The sequence below is a fragment of the Orycteropus afer genome, unplaced genomic scaffold (assembly GCF_000298275.1).
Source record: "Orycteropus afer afer isolate SDZICR_OR568_19922 unplaced genomic scaffold, OryAfe1.0 scaffold00031, whole genome shotgun sequence".
Classification (NCBI taxonomy): Eukaryota; Metazoa; Chordata; class Mammalia; order Tubulidentata; family Orycteropodidae; genus Orycteropus; species Orycteropus afer.
In genome coordinates this window covers 1,125,584-1,150,376 of record NW_006921618.1, presented here as the reverse complement: position 1 = coordinate 1,150,376, position 24,793 = coordinate 1,125,584, and the positions used below count along the sequence as shown (strand labels likewise).

General features: G+C 48.9%; 1 protein-coding gene across 1 annotated transcript in view; it reads right to left on the bottom strand.

The window, feature by feature from the left end:
• ARHGEF10L (Rho guanine nucleotide exchange factor 10 like) overlaps positions 1-24,793 on the bottom strand; it is a 164,736-nt gene that overhangs the window by 111,802 nt on the left and 28,141 nt on the right. Inside the window, exons 5-11 of the mRNA XM_007935629.2 lie at positions 24,183-24,266; positions 21,518-21,687; positions 16,661-16,777; positions 13,402-13,510; positions 11,618-11,724; positions 9,063-9,140; positions 7,688-7,867 (exon numbers count right to left, since the gene is read on the bottom strand). Coding sequence (XP_007933820.1) covers positions 7,688-7,867; positions 9,063-9,140; positions 11,618-11,724; positions 13,402-13,510; positions 16,661-16,777; positions 21,518-21,687; positions 24,183-24,266 — 845 coding nt within the window. The remainder of the gene's footprint in view (positions 1-7,687; positions 7,868-9,062; positions 9,141-11,617; positions 11,725-13,401; positions 13,511-16,660; positions 16,778-21,517; positions 21,688-24,182; positions 24,267-24,793) is intronic.

Genomic DNA, 24,793 nt, shown 5'->3' with positions numbered 1-24,793 from the left:
GGGTTTGAACCGCCAGTCGTCTGGTTAGCAGGCAAGTGTCTTAGCCACTATGCTACCAGAGCTCCCAATATATAGCAAATACTAAAACGATAGCAATGAAGGAAGTGATAACAGGATTCATAAACAAAACAAGATCAGCACAGAAAATTACATGGAACAAAGAAATCAGGAACACCATGAAAAAGTACATAACGAAAAGACAGCAACAAATTCATACTTGTCGATAATTACATATCTGATAAGGGACTTATCTCTAAAGTTTATAGAAAACTCCAACACCTCAACAACAAAAAATTAACAATCCAATTAAAAAATGGGCGGAAGACATGAAAAGACACTTCACCAAAGAGGATATTCAGGCAGCCAGCAAATACATGAAGAAATGCTCACGATGATTAGCCATCAGAGAGACACAAATCAAAGCAACAATGAGATATCATCTTACCCCAGCACCAATGGCAAAGTTAAACAACACAGAAAATAACATATGCTGGCAAGGATGTGGAGAGATTGGGACTCTTACACACTGCTGGTGGAACTGTAAAATGATACAACCACTGTACAAATCAGCATGGTGATTCCTTAAAAAGCTGGAATTAGAAATGCCATTTGACCCAGCAATCCCATTACTAGGTCTATATAATAAGGAAGTGAGAGCTAGGACAAGAACAGATACATGCACACCCATATTCATCGCAGCACTATTCATAATAGCAAAAAGATGGAAACAACCTACATGCCCATCAACAGAAGAGTGGATGACCAAACTATGGTTCATACACACAGTGAAATACTATGCAACCCTAAAGAATAACGTAGAATCTGCAAAACGGCACATAACATGGATGAACTTGGAGGACATTATGCTGAGTGAAGTAAGTCAATCACAAAAGAACAAATATAGTATAGTTCATTATTGTAAAAAGTCAAGGAAAGGTTTATATACGGAAGGAAACTTTCTTTGTTGGTTACCAGGGGTACAAGGGGAAGGGAGGGAACACTGCAAAAAAAAATGCACTGACCCATCTCACTTTAATTTTGTGTATTTCACTGTATATAAATTAGATTTCAATAAAATACATTTTTTAAAAAAGAAGAATTAGAAGAATGGGAATTCCAGAACACTTCATTGTACTTATGAGGAACTGTACATATACCAGGAGGCTGTCATTCGAACAGAACAAGAGGATTCTGCATGATTTAAAATCAGGAAGGGAGTGTGTCAGGGTTGTATCCTTTCACCATACTTATTCAATCTGTATGCTGAGCAAATAAGTATATGAAGAAGAATGTGGCATCAGGATTGGAAGAAGACTCATTAACAACCTGTGATATGCAGATGACACAACTTTGCTTGCTGAAAGTGAGGATGACTCAAAGCACTTACTGATGAAGATTAAAGACTACAGTCTGAATATAGATTACATCTCAATATAAAGAAAATTAAAATCCTCACAACTGGACCAATAAGCAGCATCATGATACATGGAGAAAAGATTGAAGTTGTCAAAGACTTTATATTATCTGGCTGTACAATCAACTCCAGTGGAAGCAGCAGTCAAGACATCAGATGACATATTGCATTGGGCAAATCTGCTGCAAAAGACCTCTTTCAAGTGATAAAGAACAAAGATGTCTCCTTGAAGACTAAGGTGCACCTAACCCAAGCCATGGTATTTTCAATCGCCTCTTATGCATGTGAGAGCTGGACAATGAATAAGGAAGACTGAAGAAGAGTTGATGCTTTTGAGTTGTGGTGTTGGCAAGGAATGCTGAGAGTACCATGGACTGCTAAAAGAACTAACAAATCTGTCCTGGAAGAAGTGCAGCCGGAATACTCCTTGGAAACAAGAATGGCCAAACTTCGTCTCACCTGCTTTGGTCATGTTGTCAGAAGGAACCATTCCTTGGAGAAGGGTATCATGCTTGTAAAGTGGAGGGTCGATGAAAAATGATGGACTCACACATTGACAAAATGATGGTCAACAAGATGGACTGACACAGTGGCTGCAATGATGGTCTTCTGGTTACCTAGTACTGCGCTGATAGAAATATATCACTAACGGGAGGCTAGAAGTCCAAGTTCAAAGTGCCAGGCTCTAGGGGCTGGGTGAAAGCCCCTCAGCCTTGGGGTTCAGCTCTGCCTCCAGCTCCCGGCCCACTGAAACTAGAGGCTTTTCTTCACTCAGACAGCTGCTGGCTGCTGAGGCTGCCAAGCCCAAAGTTGACAAGTAAAAAGGCATAGTCCCGATATTACCAAATCACACAGCAGGCCATGAATTCAAGTCCATTTTAAGTCCCAAGGTTGGCAGAGCATGGTAGGCTGCTGAATAATGATGATACAGCTACATGCAGGGTTCAAGGTACCATAAGCTAGAGATCATTCCCAATGCTTCGCCTTATATACAGGAAGCAGACCACTCCCAAAGGCAGCTACTCAGCTGCTGGTGGTAGATCCCACCATGGAGTTGATTATCAGTTTCATCATGGGGAATAACTACCACCAGCTGCCCAGCCACTCAACCAGGCCCAGCCAAGTTGACACACAAACATAACTACCATAGATGGGCTCAGGTATAGCAAGGATCGTGAGGATGGCACAGGTCTGGGCAGTGTTTCGTTCTGTTATACATAAGGTCACTATGAGTTGGAGACAACTTGACAGCACCTAACAACAACTGTGTCAATCTATTTCATTAAGAGTCTTCATCTTTTTCTCTAATCTTCCACTTTACCAAGGATAATATCCTTTTCCAAGGACTGGTCCCTTCTGATATAATAAAAGTAGGTGAGATGAAGTCTGGCCATTCTCGTTTCCAAGGAGTACTCTGGCTGCACTTTTCCAGGACAGATTTATTTGTTCTTCTGGCAGTCCGTGGTATTTTCAGCATTCTTCGTCAACACCACAATTCAAACAGATCAAGTCTTCGGTCTTCCTTATTCATTGTCCAGCTTTCACATGAATATCAGGCGACTGAAAAGACCATGGCTTGGGTTAGGGGCACCTTAGTCTTCAAAGTGACATCACTGCTCGTCAGCACTTTTGCAGCAGATTTGCCCAGTACAATACATCGTCTGATTTCTTGACTGCTGCCTCCATGGGTGTTGATTGTGAATCCAAGTAAAATGAAATCTTTGATAACTTCAATCTTTTTTCCATTTATTATGATGCTCCTTATTGGTCCAGTTATGAGGATTTTTGTTTTCTTTATGTTGAGGTTTAATCCATACTGAAGACTGTAGGCTTCAATCTTCATTAGTAAGTGCTTCAAGTCATCCTCACTTTTAGCAAGCAAGGTTGTGTCATCTGCATACTGCAGGTTGTTAATGACTCTTCCTCCAATCCTAAAGCTGTGTTCTTCATATAATCCAGGTTCTCAGATTATTTGCTCCACATATAGATTGAATAAGTATGGTGAAAGGATACAACCCTGATGCACACCATTCCTGATTTTAAACCATGCAATATTCCCTTGTCTGTTTGAATGCCTGCCTCTTAGTCTAGGTACATGTTCCTTGATCACAATTAAGTGTTCTGGAATTCTCATTCTTTGCGATGTTATTTCTAACTTGTTATGATCCACACAATGGGATGCCTTTGCATAGTTAATAAAAACACAGGTAAACATCTTTCTGTTATTCTTTGCTTTCAGATAAGATCCATCTGCCATAAGCAATGATATCCCTTGTTCTATCTCCTCTTCTAAATCCAGCTTGCATTTCTGGAAGATCCTTGTCAATATACTGCTGCAGCCCTTTTTTAATTATCTTCAGCAAAATTTTATTTGCATGTGGTATTAATGATATACAATAATTTCCACATTCTTTTGGATCACCTTTCTTTGGAATGGGCAAAAATATGATCTCTTCCAGTCAGTTGGCCAGGTAGTTGTCTTTCAAATTTCCTGGCATAAATGAGTACGTGCCTCCAGTACAACATCCATGTGTTGAAAATTATCTCAATAAGTGTTCCATCAATTCCTGGAGCTTTGTTTTTGCCAATTCCTTCAGTGTAGCCTGGACTTCTTCCTTGGATGTCATTGGCTCTTGATCATATGCTACCTCATGGCTGAATGTCAACCAATTCTTTTTGGTACAGTGACTCTGTGTACTCTTTCTATCTTCTTTTGATGCCTCTTGCGTCATTCAGTATTTTGCCCATAGAATCCTTCAATTTTGTAATTTAAGAGTTTACTTTTTTCTTAGTTCTTTCAGCTTGAGAAATGCCAGGGTATTCTTACTTTTTGTTTTCTGATTCCAGGTCTTTGCACATTTCATTAGCCATTAGACATGTAAATCAAAACTACAATGAGATACAATCTCACCCCTGCAAAAATGGTAATGCTCAGAAAACAACAAATGCCGGCAAGGTTGTGGGAGAACTGGAACTCATATTTTGCTGGTGGGATTATAAAATGGTACGGCCACTATGGAAAACAGCATGGTATATCCTCAAAAAGCTAGAAATAGAAATATCTTAGGATCCAGCAATCCTACTTCTAGATATATATCCTAGAGATATAACAGCAGTGACACAAATAGACATATGCACCCAGATGAACCCAAGTTCATTGCAGCATTATTCATAATAGTGAAAAGAAACAACCTAAGGGCCCATCAACAGATGAATGGATAAACAAATTGTGGTATATACATTCAATGGAATATTATGTAGCTATAAAGAATAATGAAGAGTCTATAAAACATAACATGGATGAATCTGGAGGTCATTGTGCTAAGTGAAATTAAGTCAATCCCAAAAAGATAAATATGTATGATCCCATTATTGTAAAAAATTAAGAATAGATATACACATAGAAGTGGAAGGTCAGCGAAAAAGGGGAAGGCCCTCAACGAGATGGATTGACACAGTGTCTGCCATGATGGGTTCAGGTATAACAAGGATCGTGAGGCTGGCACAGGACCAGCCAGTGTTTTGTTCAGTTGTACATAGGGTCACTATGAGTCGGAGTTGACTTGACAGCACCTAACAACAACATACACACAGAAAGCAAAATTCTTTGATGTTTACCAGACATGGGAGGGAGAATCAACTTTCTAGATGGTAGACATTAGTTATTTTTGGTGATGGGAAAGGCAAGACCAAATATGGGTTAAATCAGTACAATGTGACCAAAGTAAATAAAGACACTAAGAAGTATACAAGAATATAGGACAATTTCAGTAAATGCTTTAACATACACAATTTTGCAACAGTAAAAACAACCAAAAAACGTGTCTGCTCCTGTTGGTAGATATATATACGAATATATGTGTATAGAAAGGTATATGTGAGCGAGTAAATGCACATGCATGTATAGGTGTATTTGCAGGCATATGTATGATACACGTTTCTATTTGCTCCATACATAAAAAAACAAACAAACAAAAAAGAAGGCAAATCCACTGCCATCAAGTCAATTCCAACTCACTGCAACCCTATAGGACAAAGCAGAACTGCCCCGTAGGGTTTCCACGGCTGTAAATCTTTATGGAAGCAGACTGCCTCATCTTTCTCCCAGAGAGCTGCTGATGGGGTTGACTGCTGACCTTTGGTTAGTAGTGCAATGCTTTAACCACTGTCCCACCAGAGCTCCTCTCTGAGCTAGATATATATCCACATATATAACAAACCACATGGGGGGGGGGGGCACAGTTACAGAGGATTCCTAGACATACCCAAACAACTCACAGAATTGGTTTACTGAGTTAAAAGGCTTGAGACTATAGTCTCAGGGCACAATTTAGTCAACTGGCATAACATATTTCACCAAAATAATGTTCTACATCCTAGTTTGATGAGTAACTTCTGGGGTCTTAAAAAGCAAGCAGCCATCTAAGATACAACTATTCATCTCTACTCATATGGAGCAAAAGAGAATGAAGGAAATTGAAGGCACAAAGAAGAAACTAATCCATGAGACTAACAGCCAACATGAACCCAGCCTCTCCTAACCTGAGACCAGAAGAACTAGATGGTACCTGGCTATTACTACTGACCTTTCTGACCAGAGACACAATAGAAGGTCCTAGATGGAATGGAAGAAAAATACAGAACAAACTGAAATTCCTAAAACAAACAAACAAAAAAGGCCAGATCTACTGAACTGATAGAGACTAGAAGAACTCCCAAAACTATCACCCTAGAGGGAAGGACACAGGGAAGAGGTAACTATGGTAAGGAAGGGGAGGAGAGCTGTTGCATTGTGGGAGATTGCAGTCAATGTCATGAGACAAAGTGTATGTGAACTGCTGTATGTAAAATGAATTTGCTTCATAAACTTTCACCCAAATCACAATAAAATTTTAAAAAAAGAAAAAAAAAAAAACTATTACCCTAAGATAACCTTTGAACATGGAACAGAAACTATTTCTGTAGGTCACCTTTCAGCCAAAGAGTATTAATATAGTATTAATAATAATAGCCAAAAGAAACAATACCACCCATGAGAAACATTCTCCCTTAAACAATGACCTATATGAGACCAAATGGTCAACATTTACCCAAAAGCAAAGGTGAGGAGGCAAGGAGGGGAAGGCAAGCTAGATCAGTGAAAACAGAACAAACAGAATGGAAGTAACAAAAATATGACACACTGTAAAAATCGTAACCAACAGCATGGAACAATTTGTATAAAAACTGTTAAAGGGGAACCTAACTTTCCATGTAAATTTTCAGCCGAAACACAATAAAATATTGTTAATAAATAAATAACAGAGCTTGGACCAGAACTAGGTCTCCCGAACCAGGACCAGAATGCTTCCCCCAACACCATGCAGCACCCTTCTGGGCCAAGGACATGGTCTGTGCACACACTCAGACAGTGGAGCTCACTCAGCCAGCACCTGGTAAGGGAGCTGCCTACCTGGGCAGAGCCAGAACAGTGACCTGGCTTCACTGGTTCCAGGCCTGGCAGACATCTCCAAGGACATACTGGGCTTTTCGAGGTGTCCTCTTCAACCAGGAAGACTCAGAGGCCCTGCCACCCCTCTGGCTCCACCAGCTTGGGCAAGGTGACCACAGTAAGATGGCTGTAGTTTTACCTCAGGGGACTGGAGAAAGAGGAGGGGTCTATCGGCCTAACCACACCTACTGTTATAAATTAAATTGTGTCTCCCGTAGTGCCTGAGGCATTTGACTGCTAACCATTTGACTGCTAACCAAGGTTGGCGGTTCAAACCCACCAGCCACTCCACGGAAGGAAGACTGGGCAATCTACTTCTGGAAAGATTTACCACCTCAGAAACCCAAAGGGGGTCACTATGAGTCATAACGGACTTGACAGCAGTGAGGTTTTTTTTTTTTTTTTTTTAAATATGTGTTGGAGTCCTGATCCCTCTACCTGTGGATGTAATCTTATTTGGAAATAGGCTTTCTCTGTTATGTTAATGAGACCGTTATCAGTGTACATCTGGGTGATACAAAGTTCACCAGAGGCACAGAGACAAGCAAGTGCAAACGAGGGAAGACAGACGCCATGTGGAGATCACCAAGGAACCCAGGAACAGAAGCTGAAGGAGACAAAGATCTTCCCAGAGAGCCAACAGAAAGAGAACATCCCCCACAGCCAGTGCCCTGAATCTGGACTTCTGCCCTCCTGGACCGAGGGAGAACACATTTCTCTTCTCTAAAGCCACACACTGTGGTATTTCTGTGACAGCAGAACTAGGAAATTAAGACCCCTACCGAAGCTACAAAGAGGTCCCCAATCTTCTCAGTGGAGTCCCACTCAGCCACACGGGAGGACAGGGCGATCTGGAACATGGAGTGGCAGTGCAGGATCTCCTTCACGCGGAAGAACACCACCTGGCACTTACGGAGGCTCAGTACCTTGGGCTCCATCTCCATCAGGGGATTGCGGTAATCCTGCAAGAGGCAGGAGGAGGTGAGTGCTCTGAAGGCCAGACATGTCCCCACCCACCTGTCCTTTCTGCCACCTACGCAAGGTCATCAGAACCTACAGGAGTCTTCCTGTTGAGGGAGCACTCACCCCTCACTCCTCCTGTTAGCTACTGGAAGGCTCCTCGTGAATATAGCATGCTGGCCTCTCCATGCCTAACCCAACCCCCCTCCATAGCCTATGTTGTAAGTGGGATAGGGAAGAAGGAGGCTCCATGGAGGCAGGACCCTGAGGGCAAGACTGGCCTCTGTTTAGCTCTGCCTAGGACTGAGCCATCCCTGGGTGGTGCATAGTTAATGCACTTGGCTACTAACCGAAAGCTTGGAGGTTCAAGTCAACCCAGAGGTGCCTCAGAAGAAAGTCCTGGTGATCTACTTCCAAAAACTCAACCATGGAAAACCCCATGGAGCACAGTTCCATGCTAACACACATGGGTCACCGTGGGTTGGAAGCAACTGGTGAAACTGCTAAAGAGCTGAGCTGGCCTGTCCAATCGAATGGTGATGGGGATGTGGGAGTATAGGAGCACGCTCACTAGGCTCCCAGACCTGGCACCATACTCTCCAGTCAAAACAAAGTGATGTTTGTATCTCTACCTGCCTGACACCTGGGCTTCCTCTCTGTGGATCTTAACTCAGGAGGGCAAGAGAAAGGTGCTATGAGCAACCCCAATAATTCCCTCCCCTGCTGGCCTCACTCAAATAGCCTACAACATCCCAGACAATTTACGGTCCAAGGTATCAATCAGGCAGGTTGGGACACCTCATTTGGGTCCTACAAGCATCTGTGTAGTAACCCCTGGATGACATGAGACAATGAGATGGAGGGTGTGATTACACTCCCTGCCTCAGAGACTCTAAGATGTGGCCCCTGCTCCAGGGTGCATCCAAGATGATAAGGATAGCACAGTCCCTTCCAGACATGAAAGTGACCACGTGCCCTTGATTATCAGGATCATCCCCACTTCAAAGAACCTCAATTTTGTTTCAGGAAATATGGTCACTAACAATGAATCCTACAGCATCAGGAATTCTTGGTGTCCCTCACTTGGAGGTCCTGCTATGTCCTTAAAAGAGTACTAGCTTTTAGCCCCTTCCTTTGGAAACTCCCCACTGTCCCCAAACCCTCCTTGTAAAGTGCAAACCCTCCCTGGAGTCTTACCTGGAGGATCCTCTTCAAAGACTCCACATAGCTGCCCTCGCTCTGTACAATGGAGCCCAGGATGTGCCTCCGGACCACCTGCTCAAGCCGACAAGCAGTCAGTGTACCTGACACCCCCAGCACAAAGTGAGCACCTACTACGTGCAGAGCCTCAGTGATGGAAGAGGGAGCAGTTGCAGCCCCTAGAGGAGCTGACAACCACAAGACAGAAGGGACCCACCCTGTCCAGACCTCGTTCCTGCAATTGCTTGGGTCTGGCTGCCTTGCATGTCCTCACAGAGACCTCTGCCCATCCACAGTAGCATCCATGCTCCCCAGACTGCAGAGAACCAGGCCCCCAATGGGGGAGAGAGGCTACCATCCCTCATCCCAGTGAGACTCCTCCACCCAGCCTCTCCTCACATACACCTGGTGATGGGGAAATAACCTCACCCCATGGTGGTAGGAAGCTGCCTACATTTTTTGATAACTCCAACAGAAAATTCTTTCCTAGGCTAAACCAAAATCACAACTCCCACTATTTGTTGTAGATCTAACCCTTGGCCTAGACCTCTTCTATAGGTCAGTCCTTGGAGCGCCCTCCCACCGCACCAAGCAGCCTCTGCTTCAGGGCAAAGGTCTCCAGTCCCTTTCCTGTTCTCTCCCCCAGGCTCATCTCTCCTCAGCCTGCATCGATGTCTCTCCAAAAACCCGGCCCACAGAGGGCACGGCCGCCCTCAGGGGCAATGTGGCCAGCACCAGTCAAGCATGGTGTGGCCGGTAGCTCCCTCCCCTGGATGTGGCAAAGCAATGGGTCCCAAACCCTGCTGCACACTGGAAATGCCCAGGGAGGGGAGCTTGAAAACATACTAACACCTGGCTCCCACTCTCAGATATTCTGACTTAATTGGTGGGGTATGATCTGGGGTATGAGGTGTTTTTTAAAGCTTCCTAGATGATTCTGTTTATTGTTCAGCAAAGTTGGATCGAGTAAGATATTAAGGAGGCTCATGATCAAATTAATTTTATTGGTGGCCATGTCTCAACTCGTAAAAGGTGTCAGAGGTAAGACAGGGGAGCCTGTCTGCCTTGGTCCAGAGCTGAGAGGGAACAGGGCTGGGAGAGTGGTTAATCCCACTGTGCTCCCCCAGCCAGCTGTCCTGAGAACATCAATGCAGGTGTCCCCACCACAGCCCTATCGGCCCCGGCTCCCCTCGGCATCCCCATATCCAAATTATACTCCCTCCTGTTTCTGGCACACCCTGCCCAGCTCTTCTCACTGCCCTGCCTGTTCTTCAACCCCAAGGGAAGGACAAGGTCCCTCAAGTGGCCCCACAGCTTCAGGTATTACCCATGATCCCAGGTGCCCAAGATGTAACCAGAGAAAGATTCTCACCCCCAGCACCCCAGTGTTTGAGATCAGGGAATTCTTTGTTGTAGGGGCCATCCTGTGCATTGGGGCATGGTCAGCAGCATCCCTGGCCTCCACCCAGTAGATGCCAGTAGCATCTCCATTTGTGAAATCTAATAATGCCTCCAGACATTGCCAAATGTCCCCTGAGAGACAAACTCTGGCTCAGCTAAGAACCGCTGGCCTTGTGTCACTAAAATCACCTGATCCAGGAAGTGAAAAATGCTCCAGGGGACAGAAACTGGCAGCCCTAGGAGGAGGCCCAGGATTTGGAGTTAGTGCCTGGATCTCACCTAGCTCTGACAGTCAGGATGCCTGGTCCTGGGTGGGGGCCATCGGGGCCAGGCAGGTAGCATAAGGGCTCTGATGAACTGCAGAGCCAGCATTCCGAGAGGGAGGCAGACACCCTCACCCAGCCCGCTACAGCCAGCAGGAAGAACATGGCCATTGTGGCCACATCTTCCTCATTTTCAAAGGGGACAAAAACCAGGATTTTCTGCCAATTAAAACTCAACAATTCCCTTCCCTTGAGCTTGATGCCCCATATGTCTGATGCATCGTCCTCACAAGCAAAGGAACATGGGCTCTCTCCTTGGTTCCTGGCCAGAACAGCCTGGGTTGGGAGGCAAAGATGGTGACTCAGCCAAGGTCAAGTTCTGGGGTCCCAGGTTCAGTGCAATATTCTGGGAGAAGAAAAATATCACTCAAAGAGCCTGAGCTCTTAGGGGAGGCCCAGGCATGAGGACAGATGGACGGGGTCCCTGCACTCACCTCCAGGGTGCTCCCTGGGTCAGGTTAGTGCGATGCTTTCCAACCATTGTTTATTTGAAACTGCAGCCCTTCTCTAAACATCTTGTTTTAAAACAAGGAAACAGGACCTATTCTGGGTCCCAGGGAGGCAGGTGGCAAAAGTTCCAAATGCTAAGGCCCTACCCCCACCACTCCTCAACGCCCCCTCCTTACCCCCAGGTCACTGGCATGGAACCAGCAGGGTGCAATTTGGAAAGTCTTGGGTCAAGAAGAGAACCCAGGAGGCCCTCAGCCTGGCTGGGGCTCTGCTAACAGTCCCAGATTATTACTTCCCCTTCAAGACCCAGACACAAGGTAAGGCTGGATCTCCAATCACCCTTTTTCCTAGCAGCGCCCCCACACTCTCCCCACACACCTGCTGAGGGCTCAGACCATCAGGCATGGGGCCCAGCTCCGGGGCTGGGGGCTTGATGTCCGAAACGCTGACCTCCAGGAGCCCCATGTCCTCCTCCTCCGAGTCACCTGGAAAGTCAGACAGGCTGGTGACATAGCCAGGGTATGCTGCTCAGGCCCAGGAATGGAGAATGATCCTAGACCAGCCCAGGACATGAGGCCCTGAGGGAGAAGCAGCTGCCAGGGCCATGGGAGGTTAGAGGGTAGCTCCCTGGCTTGTTCAGTGGGTTCACTTTTGAGCCCCTAGAGCCTAGAATGGTCCATCAGGGAATATATGTGAGAGTGAGTGAGTGAGTGAATAATAAGAAAGTGAATGAGTGAAGGAGCATGTGAGGAGGTAAGTGAGTGAAGGAGTAATAGAGAAAATGAGTGAGGGAGTAAGTGAAGGAATGAGTGAATCTGAGGAAGTGAGTGAATGAAGGAGTGAGGGAGGGAGTAAGGGAATGAAGTAGTGAGTGAAGGAGAAAGAAAAGGAGTGAGCAAGCAAATGAATGAGTGACCAGTGAGGGAGGGAGGGAGGGAGGGAGGGAAGGACTGAGGGAGAGAGGGATGAGTAAATGGCCAGGGAACACAAAGCAGCGCCTGCGAGCGCCCAGGCTCTCAGAGTCAGCTCTCCCAAGAGTCACTGTCCCTGCTCAGACCCGTCAGCTCTGGCTTGGCAGGGGCCAGTCCGCCCATGTCCCCATCACCAGGCACTAAAAATAGTTTCTTCTGGATGCCTGAAAGAAGGAAGAAAATAAGGCCGGAGAAGAACGGGCTGTTTGGCTTTCTGCTTTCATTAAAAAAAAAAAAAAAAAAAAAATGCAGAGAGGCCTAAAAGAAAAGAGCTTATCTGGTATCTGATCAGGAAAGCAGGGGTGAGTGGGAGCAAATAGTCACAGAGGACAGAGTGAGTGGGACAGGGAGAGCCGGACAGAGGGTCAGGCCAGGAGATGGTGTCCAAGAAGGTGGGAGGTCAGGCAGAGTGCAGGGCTATGTCCTTGGAGGGCTCAGCCCCCCAGAGAGCAGCACAGGCACAGGGCAGGGCTGCCAGGCACTCATTGGTTCTGGAACCCAGCCGTGGCCATGGGCAGCAGGAAGTGGGTGCCTTGGGGAAGCTGGGGAAGAAAGAAAGAAGAAGTGGCAGTGGTTTCGGGGCCGAGGGAGCAGGGATACCACGGCAGGCCCTTACCTGAGCAGGAGACAGAAGAGGAGGAGGAGGAGGGGCAGCGGATGACAGCGTGGGGGTGGGGGTGACGAAGGCCCTCCTGCCTGGACCACATGGTACCCCGGGCATCACTCCGCACCCACCCCAGCCTTCGGCTGTGCGGCTTCCTCTTCCCCCATGTGCCGCTGGGTAACATTCTTGGCCAGCGATTTGAGCCCTGCCGAAGCTATTAATAACACCTCTGGTGGGAGGGTCACTTTAGGAAAGGCTCAGGGTTACTGGGCGGGGTGGGGAGGGCCTGGGGAGAGCCTGCTGGCCAGCCAGCTGGCCTGGGGGCGGGGAGAGAGTGACCAGGGAACTGTTCTCAGCCAGCTGGCCTGTTCACCCCTCCTTTCTATGGGCTAGTCTACCAAGTTTGCAATAGCCACTTAGCCTGCTTGACCTATATCCCTCATCAGGGGCTGGTGCAGAAACGTTAACTGAGCACCCACCACATGCCAGGCACTGTGCACACGTCATCCTGGCTTAGCCACCAGGGCACACAGCAAAGACACGTCCTCCCCCCACCCCATCAGTCCCGGCCTGGGCAGCAGCCTCACCGAGGACATCTTTCCTGTGTAGAAAGGACACTTTTCGCATGACAGCAATCCTTGTCTTCTCCAGCCCGTCCTTGGTCCCGCTCTTGGCGGCCTTCATGAGCTGGGTCATCTGAGCAAAGGCAGAGGGGCTTATCAGAGAAGCTAAGGGAGGGCCTGGGACATCCGCCACCAAGGGCCACCAACACTGCCAGGCCTCCCAGCCCAGGCTGCAGACACAGAACACCACCTGGGCCCGTTCCCTCTGGGAGATGAGCAACAGAGGCCAAGAAAGCCGGGGGGTAGTGCCACCCAGAGAGACCTCCTGAGGGGATGAGGAAGGTGCCTCGTGCCCCTGGAGATCTCCCTAGGAAACCTTCCTTTTGGCAAGTGGGCAGCAGGAAGTGGGTGCCACAGGAAGAAAGAGGGCCTGACCTGATTTTTTTCCCTTTGAGACAAACTACAGGAGTAGGCATCAAATTAAGGAAATGGTTTAGCACCGAGTTACAGTACTGGGGGTGTGGCACTGGGGGCATAGCACCAGGGTGGCATTAGTAATGTGGCACTGGGGGTGGCAATAGGGATATGACACTAGGGATGTGGCACTGGGGGTGTGGCACTAGGGATGGCGCTGCGGATTATACTGAAGACATAGCACTGGGGGTGGCACCTGGAGGTATAGCACTAGAGCATGTCACTGCGAACAAGGCTCAAGGCCTGGAATCAGAAGGCTGGACTCAAATCCCAGCTCCCCAGAGGCGTGGCTTGTCACATAACCTCACTGAGCCTTCATTTCCTCGGGCAAAACCGAGGAAAACAGCATACCCCATTCCTCAGCTGGTTTGGTAACAAGATTCTGGGACAGACAAGGTCTGTGGAAAGCACCTGTAAACGTGCTGAAAACGGTGAATGTGCGGTAACAACGGTGACTGTTTTCAGGGTAACTAAAAGGAGGTGAGTACACCCCCTCCATCCACCAGGCCCAGTGCGGAAGCCCAGGCGTTGACAGGTTGCTGACTGAGTCCTGCCTGGGAAAAGGGGAGAAGAGTAGAGGAGCCACAGAGCAAGATTCAGCTTCCCTTTTGTGAGAAAAGGTCTGTGGGCACTGGGGGCAGCAAGCCAAGCAGAGCATGAGGCAGATGGAAGACAGAAAACCTGAGGGAGACAGGCACCCTTGGGTAGGGGGAGGCCCTGGCCTGGCAAGAGAGCTGCTGTTCCCTAAGTCACTCTTCTGGCTCCCAACCATCACCCCCAGAAGAGAACGACCATGATGGGAATGTTCTGGAGCTGCACTGTCCAGTACAGGAGCCACCGGCCACGTGTGACTAGTAAGCACCTGAAATGTGGCTGGTGCAACTGAGGAATCAAACACCTAATTATATTTAACTTTCACTCATTTAAATTTAAACAGCCACCCAGCTACCTACCACAATGGACAACACAGTTCTAGGAAAACCCTCTCCTTGCTCAAACTCTCTGCTGAGGGTGGGGAACTGTAATCTGGGGTCTCCTCTGTCCTTACTATTATGCCTCCAAGCAATCCCCAGCTTGAGGGACCCAGGGCTTCTCAGGGACTGGGCAAGGAAAGCTTGCCAGAACACTACCCAGTACACAGCTGGGAAGGCGGGGTGGCAGCTCTTTAGGAACAAGGCTGGCTTTCTGGAAACAAGAGGCAGGCAGAAAAGGGAAGTCCCCAGCCCCTCCTTCATGTTGGCCTCCTGGGGGAGAATGGTCATAATGCCTTTGAGAATCTAATGAAAGGAATAGATGTCACCCAGAAACTATACATAGGGGCTCCTTCTCTTCTGGAGTACATCTTCTAGGGGAGGGGAGTGTGTCACAGGGCCCAGTTCCTGTCCTGGCAGGAAGCTGCCAATGGGGCTGTCCTATAAACCTCCACAAGGGTCTTTGGGGGACCACTGGAGGCCCTTCTGTTGGCACTTTCTTGGGCACAAAAGAGCAACACAGGTAAATGCCCAGAGAGATGTCTTTGGGTCAACCTGCCACAGCCACTGGTGTAGAGGCCAGGGCAGAGGTCCGGCTCCGGGCTGGGGGCTGGGGAAAGCACTCTGGTCTTAGACTCCGCCCCTCACCTGCTCCTTGTCCTTCTCTCTGAGCTTCAGTTTCTAGAAGGTATACCTGCCCTACCCCTGGGTCACAAGCCTCTCAGGAGGGATCTGTAAAAAGGCCACATAGACTGCAAAGGGCTGCCCCACATTCCTCTGGGGAGGTCCTGGAGCTGCTGCAGGAGCAGCGCTATAGAATGCAGGCTGCTCAGGCCTTGGCATCAAGTGGACCTGGGTTTGAACCCCAGCTCGGCGACTTACTGCCTGTGTGACCACTGGCCAGTTTCTTCACTCACTGGCCTCATTGGTTTCATGCTAAATGACAGCTGATTCCCAAGGTGCCAATGGTCAGTACATAAATAATAACAATGGCCACTGTCTACTGAATTCACCATCCACTGGGCTCTTGGGTTGTGCCAAGCGCAATACCAAGTATCTTCCAGACCTGGCCTCATCTCATCCTCACAGCCACCCTAGGGCCTCTACTCACAGATGAGGAAACCAAGACTCAGAGAGGCCAAATGACCAGCCCAGGATCACACAGGAAGGGAGTGGTAGGGCTAGGACTCTGAGGCAGGTCACAGGCCTCCAAAGCCAATGCTCTTAACAATAGCACACAGTAGGTGCCCAATTAATGTAAACTACTATTGTCATTGTCATTATTATCCTGAAGACTGAATATCATCTGAGAAAAAGGGACTGTTTTCTCTTAAAGACTTCATCATGGATCTCTGAACAGTTGGAGAGTGGGGAAAGCTTCCAGTATCACCAACTGTTGTCTTTTTCAAAGCATCACCCACTATGGTTAAATATGCATATTCCTGGGCCCCACCCCAGAGCTACAGAATTAGCAGCTCTGGAGATGGAACACAGGAAGCTGCATTTTTACAAAGCACCCCAGGTGGTTCTGAAGGCCTTGAAGTTTGGAAATCTACCTGGGAAGACTCATAAGCAGGCTGGATTTTACTTGAAGGTGAGAGATGAGATAGAGGCAAGAACATGGAAAGAACTGGCTAAGGCATCAACCAGTTCTCCCACACAAATGCGAAATATGGCCAGGGTCCAGGCCTCAGGGGCAGCACTGGGACTCAGGGGCAGGCACCGGGGTCTCAGGCCCACCCTCCATGGACTGGGCGTAGAAGGAAAGGCCTCCTGGAAGTAGCTGCAGCTCAAAAGTGGCCCCCACCAAGGACTTGGGAGGGACAGACAGACAATACCTTACAATCGTACTTGTGCTTCAGCTCCTGCATGTCTCTCCCCCCAACTCTTAAAGCCAAGATGTCTCTCTTAGTCCTGGCGTATCTCTCCTTTAGCCTAGTCAGGTCTGGAGAAAGCTGGAGCCCCCAAGCAGCCAGGCAGAAGGAGAGCAGGTGAGAGGAGCAGGCGGGACAGGGAGGAGACAAAACATAGACAACAGAGGAAAAAGGAAACTTCGGTAAAGTGGCGAATGGACAACTCAGGGAGGCAGGATTCGGAGCCAGGGTGACTGAGGCTCAAGCAGCAGTCCAGCCAGGCTCCTGCCCAGGACCTGCTCCAGTAGCATCCAACCCCAATATGCCAGGCAGCTGGGGGCTGGGTCTTTGCAGCAAGGAATCCTTCCTGGCTGTTGGGGAAGAGAAGTAGAAGGAGGATAAACCCAGGTCTCCTTCCCTCAGGGGAGGGCGATGGTCTGAGAACAAGGACTGTGTCTTGGTCATTTCTCCATGCCCGAGGCTTGTTAACATAGGAAGTATGTGGGATGGATGGATGGCAAATGGATAGATGGGTGAAATGAGCGGGCCAGGGGATAAATGGATGAATGAGCCAATGTATAGAAAGATGGCTGGCTAGCTGGGCAGATGGACAGTTGGACAAGTAGATAGATGAACAGACAGATGGATGAGTAGATAAACAAGTGGATAGATGGATGGGCAGATGGATGGTCTCGCATATGAATGAATGAAAGGATGGATGGAGACAATGGTATGCTGACAAATATTTGATGATAACTATCTCACCAAGAAAAAGAGCCCTGCTTTATAGGATTCTATGATGTGACTACTCCCACCACAGTCAACTTCAAGTTAGCAATGTGATCTCATTGAACAGAATTGGAAAGAGATGCCCACAATTGGTTCTTATGAGCTAGCACAAGCTGACTCCAGCCCATCACTAGAAGTAGAGGTAGATGGAGGAGTGGATGGATGCATATATGGATGGGTGAATAAGCAAGACTTCTAAAAGGATGAATGGATGGATGGACAGATGAACAGATAGATGATTAAATGCATGAGTTGTCTAAACAACAGTGATATTTAGTAAAGTACACAGAAGTCCAAGATAGGTACAACTTTTAAAGTAGTAGACAAATAAAGCAATCAAAAGTATGAGCTCTGGAGGTAGGCAGGTCTATACTCAAATCATGGGTCTCTACTTACTAGCTGGAAAATTTTTTCACCTTTCTGAATTGTAGTTTCCTCACTAGTAAAGTGGCCATAATTGTACCTACTTTACAGAGTTACTGAGAAAATTAACATATAGTGAAAAATATGTGTAATAAAAAATACATGTAAAGCCTGTTGTTATGTGCCGTCAAGTCGGACCCGACTCATAGTGACCTCTCCTTGGGTTTCCGAGGCAGTATTACTATGGAAGTAGATTGCCCAACCTTCCTTCTGAGGATGGCTGGCGGGTTTGAACCACCAGCCTTGTAGTTAGCAGTCAAGTGACTTAGGCACTACAGAACTCAGTAATTGCTCAAAAATGGAGGCCGTTATTATTATATCTTTCCAATTACAAGTGTTCGATATTTATGTCACTTATAAATGGATGGATGGATGGATGGATGAATGGCTCTACAGCTGGATGTGTAGGTGGATGATGAATGGATGGTTGGATGAATGATTGCCTGGAAGAAGGCTGAGTAGAGAATGGAGGAGGGATGAACAGGTATTTTCTTTCATCTCATTTGTAATGCTGAGAACCAATTCTGCCACTTACTGTCTGTGTAGCTCTAAGCACATTACTTAACCTCTCTGAGTGTGTCACACAGGTTCTCTCAACAAAATGCTTCTTAATGTCAGCATTGCTAACCATTGTAGAGTATTAAGAAAATTAAATGAAACCACTTTATAAACTGTATCATACTAGGCAAATGTTCACTATTGTCATGCAAAGATGTATGCCAGGACAGGGATCCTCCTGAGAGTTACCCAGACACCTGGAAAAGTAGGGAGTTTGAGGTTTGGACTGAATCCTGTTTCATCTATAAATAAGATTAGCACAATGAAACATAAAGCACCTGGGCCCTTGCTAAGGGTCAGAAGCGCTAGGAAATATTAGCGTTAGAAGGTGACTGCTGAGTTGGCTGGATTGGAGCAGGCAGTGAACGAGCCTGAGGTCAGAGCTGACACTTGTGTAAGAGCACACAGGTTCTGCCCCGTCCCCAGCCAGCTGCATCCCAGTGGCCTTGAATATGAGGACAGCATGATCAGAAAGTGGAAGAGCTCGATGCAGCCCATCTCACACCGGAAAACAATCTCCCACTGATTATGGATGGCAACCAGCAGACACTTGTTAACATAACAGGAGGAAGGTACTACTTTCACCTGGGCAAGGTGCTCCTGGGCCAGTAGGTCCCTCCACAGACCCATTGGTCACTTTCTTGAGCAAGAATCTACCACCTCAGGCTGGCATCGCAAGACATATGAAAGGGAGATTCCACCAGTTCTCTTGTAGCTGAGTAGGGTGCTGGGCCATGGTCAGATAAGGATAGGACAAAACATTTCCCCAGATCCTCACATCTGTTTTGTAGCACACACAATGCAAAGTTAAGCAGTGGTAGCCCAAAAACAGCAACTGCTGTAATGCCAGGCAGGGGAGCAAGTGTACCCCAAGCAGCTCAAGAAGCACAGCCCTGCAGACAGGGCTCAGCGGGTTTCCCATGCAGAAGATGGCAGAGGAAAGCCCCCTCTACTACCCCCTGTCTCCCTGGGAGCCTACTATTGACTGAGCAGGCAGGCCTTGGACCATGGCCAGAGAAAAAGGACTCATGGTTAGAAATTCCAAAACCTCTGTAATACTGTTTGTCATCTGACGAAGAGGCCAAGGGCCCCAGCTCAAGGGCATGAGGAGCACAAGCTCTCAGGTAGCCCCCAGAGCTGCCACCCTGCGACCACAGTGAGCTTCAGCCCTGCATTTCTTGGGGTGCCCAGTGGGCCCTTGTGTGTGCTGGGGGCAGAGCACTGGTTAACAAGTAGACCTCTAGGCCCCATCCAAATTCTGAATCAGAATCCCTTGAGGTGAGGCCCTGGCATCAGCTGTTTCACCCAGCTACCCTAGTAATTCTGATACCTATGCAAATCAGACAACCACTGCCAGAACTCCCAACCTAGCACTCCATCCCTCCTGCCCTCGCAAGAGGCCAACGGGGACTGGGAAAGGGACCATAGAGAGCCAACGACTCGAGTCCCTTTGCTCCCACTGTCTACAGCAGGGCTGTGAGGCACGCATCCTGCCCATGTATCAAGAAGGGGCCTGGTGGCTGCGTAAACTCTTCCCTTCAATGCACATGAAGCAGATATGGGCCTGCTCCTGGCTCCTGCTGGGGCCAGTCCTCCCACATGGAGCACCTTTCCTATCTCCTCCTGACTTCTGGGTATCCAGACCCACCCTCCTCAGAAGCCTTCTCTGCTTCATCCCATCAGAGCCCCACCCACAGCAGGCATGGGGCTCTGCTGCACATGGCTCATGTTTACAGAAAGGCATTGCTGCCTTTCTTTTTGACAAACTAGGACCTCCTCCTAGACCAGGAAGGTTCCCCAAGCCTGGGTCTGCTCTTCCTGTTTCTGTGTATCCATGACACACAGTCTGGTCATCATTGGCACACAGTAGGATCATCATAAATGCCTCACTTTTCTCTAACAAGACATCAAGGCCATTTTCCTTGACCCAGTCTATGGAGGCTCAGCCCTGAGGCAGCTGAGGTTCAAGAGAGACCTGCTTAGCACCCCAGGCTCCCTAAATCTTGGGAGTTTTAAGCAGCTTTTCTTTCAGATGCTTCCCTGGTCAGGATCTCATTCCCAGAGAGGATTCCCCCAAACCTCCAAAACAGGCTGGAGGTACTAAGCCAGTCTTGGAAGCTTCCCTCATAAGCCTTGAGATGACCTCATAACCCCAGCTCCAGCTTGGGGCTCCTATTCTTGTCCCTGCCCTGTCTTCAGGCAGGACTGGCCACAGGCCAAGCTCTCCCGCCTGTCTGTGTCTTCTAAAAGGAGCCTGAGAGGGACCCAGTCACCTCTGGTCAGATAAGACTTGGAGGACACTATTCTGTCTAAATCCCAGATCTCAGTATGGACAGAACCTGTCTTCTGGTGGTTTCTATAGGATAATAAAGGAGGAGCAAGGGTTCCATAGCAAGGGAGGAACAAGACAATCCACTCCTCTGGGCTTCAGTGGCTCTGTCCACAAGATAAGCAGAGTGGTCCCCATCCCAGACAGAAACACCAGAAGACTCAAACGCACAGACAGCACTTTGACAGGGCATGGGTAGGAAACCACCCGGAAGCTGTGTCTTAGCCATAGCAGTCTCTGCTTGTTCACTGACCTGGGGCAGAAAAGACTGTGTGGGTCTGAGGATCAGTCAGAGAGTACATCCTTTAGGGAAGGAAGACCAAGCTGATTTGCTCCATGTGCTAACTCTAATCAATTGGTTGGGCTGCCTGGAGCCCTGTGTTGAAAAGAATGCTGAAACCAGATCCGAGCCCAGCAGGAAGGAGCATGGTGATGGAGTCTGCCATAGGAATGAGGTGGGGTGTAGAAGCTGTGCCAGGCATTAACCATGCCCAGGATGAGGGCTTTCCATAGCCAAACAGCCAGGCCTGTGCATCATTTCCTGTTTAGGGATCACTAGGGCCTCTTTTCCCTCTCCCTACAGATCACTAGGAATTAATGATGTCTAGATGTAAGTCTCAGTGGGTCCCTATGACTCCATGGCAGAGATTTTGGAGACACAAGTCTCAGGCCTGGCCCTCACCATCCATTTTTCTCTTTCCCTGCATGGTCTTGGGGTGAGAGACGTCCCCTGTCTCCCTCACCTTGGGCTGGAAGGACACTCGGTGCTTGGTGGGCTCTGCCTCCGGCTTGGCCTCCTCCCCCGAGTCCTCACTGTAGCTCTCAAACTCACTGGAGCTCCAGCCTAGGTCGTCCGCCTCACGAGGCAAACCGTCCCGGTGCACATCTTCGTAGAGCAAGTTCCTTTCCGCCCCTGCTGGCCAAGGGACAGGTGCGTGAGCAGAGACTCTGAGGTCCAAACCTACCAGCCTTTGAGCCTCAAACCCAACTTCTGAGCCCAGGCGGGGGCAGGGATGGGGTGGGTGTGGCACTGAGAATGAGGCCCAGGTCCTGGGGTCCCAGCTCCACTTCCTCATCCACGAAAGGGAGGTGATAGCAATATCGTATCCACCTCGTGGGGTGAGGGTTACAAGAGAAAAACAGAGAAGCACAAGAAATAACGTGTCTAGCACAAAGGGGCCGAGTATTTCCCTTCTATTATCAGCACTGCTTCCTGACATCTGAGTGCTCATTCTGGGCCGCCTTGGCATTTCTTAGTGGATAAAGGAAGAAAGATGTGGGATTGAGTCCTGCCTCTGGCCCTCAGCTCGACCCCTCAGTGCTCTCGGGGTAACATGGAGACTGTGAAGAGGATTAAACAACAAGGCACAGGAAGGGGCTGGTACAGAGTCTGGCACAAGGCAAGCCAGCCATGAAAGTCATTCCCTTCCTTTGTATGCCTCACTCTGAATTGGAGTTTCGCAGGTGGCTCCTAGGATGGTCCAGCAGGGGGCGAACCTGGCCCAGAATCTGGGAGTACTCCCTTTTCTGCCAAAGTCCAACAAGAAATGCCTGGGACTGAAACCTGGGGACCAAGAGCTGACATGGGACTCTCCACTGGTCTGGAGGACAAGTCCCACAGAGGCCAGCAAAGAGTAGCTGATCATTACATGTTGGGGTCTGGGTAGGTCCTGGTGCCAACATGCTCACCCAGAGCCCTCCACCTCCAGCCTACAAGAAAGCTGGAGGTGAGGGGAAGTGGGAGGGATCAAGGAGACTGTCAGCCAAAAGAACAAACCAGGTCCACTTAGGCTTATCTGGAGATCCAGGTCCAGGATAGAGTTTGAGGTTATTTTTAAGCAAAAGATAATAATGACTTAATGTCCCCCGGGAGCAGTTGATGAACAGGCTGTGGCCTTTAAAAGCTTGGGCTGATAGTCCTATTACTGCAGGGGAGGCCCCACACCCTGTGATCCCCATTTTGGGGGTTGCTCCCTGAAGAATCCTGGTACCATCTGGGACATCTACCTCCCTACATATCCACGGGGCTGAACCACCCACCACTGCTCACCTACAACTCCAGTGAGCAAGTATGCAACATTTCCCATTGGATTCTCCCAGCAGCCCCATGGGTCTACAGCACACATATCACTCCCTCCCATTAGACAGATGAGAAAACAAAGGCCCAGAGGAGAGAGGTGACCCAGGTCAGACAATGACTAGGAGACAGGGCTGCAGACTCCTAGGCCAGTGCTCCATCCTTTCACCACATGGCCTTCCTCTGCTAACCCCACATCCTAACAAACACCCTGCAATGCCAAGCAGGCCTGGGGCTCATTTAGAAACAATCTCCAGTGGAGACAATGTCACCACTTTCCTCAGCCTGCGGCAGAGTCCTTGGCTTTAAGGGCCTTACAGGGGTCTGCTTCCTCAACCCTTGAGCTACACTATCACTCCAGATCACAGCTATTCTTTCTAAAGCACTTACCACCACGTGCTCAGGGCTCTACAGTGATGATCTCAGAGAATCTTCCAAACGGCCACCTGACACAGCTCTTACTGCCCCCATGTTACAGAAGTGCCAAGACCTGCAGTTGTGTGGTGTGACCCACTAAAAGCTCTGTGAGTTCAGGATGACCCCCACATTTCATCTGAAAAAGTCAAGGCCAAAGACCCAGAATCCTGTCCCCTGATCAATGGCAGAGTCAGGGTTGGTGAAACAGTGGCAGCAAACAGGCTTCCTAAAATGCCAGCCAAGTCTGCCCCCACGGAACTGGGGTCAGAATGACCCAGGTTCAAATCCTAGTTTTTCAAATGAAGATATCACACCCCAAAACAAAGTTTTCGAGCAGATCAGTGAGACAACTACAAACCTCGCAACCTAACGTGTTCTTCAAAAAATGGCTCTGACGGTTCACTGTCACTCAGTCCCTCGTCCCAGGGAAGTCTTCTCTCCTGCAGCCAAGCACATGGGCCCAGCTCCAACAGGACTTACTCCCTGCTCCTCCTTCTTCCCCTCTGTGGCCACAAATCTCCTCAACCCCCTATGCTTCCATGGTCCTCCCCAAGAGCAGGAGGTGGGGCTTTCCCAAGCTTTAACTGCTTTACTCCCTGCTTCAACCATCTGTTCATCTTCCCCAGCAGCCCTGGGAAGCCAGACTATCACCCCATTTCCGGAGGGAGGAGCCAAGGCTTGGAGACATGAAACGCTTGCCTGGCGACCAACAGCAAGGAGGGCCCCTGCCCATGGAGCCCAGACTCCTTGCCAGCAAAGCCTGGCCACCTCCTCAGCCAGCTCCAGCCTCACCCTGGAAGACCACCGTGGTTTTTACAAGCAAAAAGGAGGGCACTGGTTGGGGTGGGGACCACGAAGGAAATGAAAGGAGAAGACCCTCCCCTGGTTCCTGAGAGAACTCAAAGGGGCCGTACCCGGCTGATGGGCATCCAGGTTCTCGCAGGGAACGTCGTCATAAATCACATCTTCTTCCAGGGCGGGGAAAGTGAATCGGTCGACTGGAAGTAAAGAAGAGAAGCAAAAACGCCACTGTGAGTAGGGGCGGAGGCAGCCGCAGGCTGACATCAGGGCTGCACCAGCGGGCACTCCCTCCCAGCAGTGCAGCACCCGGACCACTCAAGCCACCAGTGCCAGCACTGCCGCAGCCCGGCCGAGCAGCCGGGAGGCCTGGCCAACACTCTCAGGGGATGCTGGCTTCCCAGCCTCTCCTCCACAGCACCCTCCCAGGGACCACGGCTGACCTCCACCTGCTACTCCCAGGCCTGTCCATCTGACTGACATGACAGCTGCATAACACACGCAGGAAGCATGAAGCAGGCCCAGCACCTCCGCCCAGACCCCAGGACGAGTCCTGCCCATGATGCCCCCTGACCAGGGACCAGAAGGAGCCAGGTTCCCAGGTTCTGGAAGACGGGCCAGGACACCACAGCTCTAGTGAGTAAGTGGGGAAAGGGGGTATTTGGAGAGTAGGGTTAAAAAGAGTACCCTAAAACTCAACCAGCAGGGTCCTAATTAGTGATAGGTT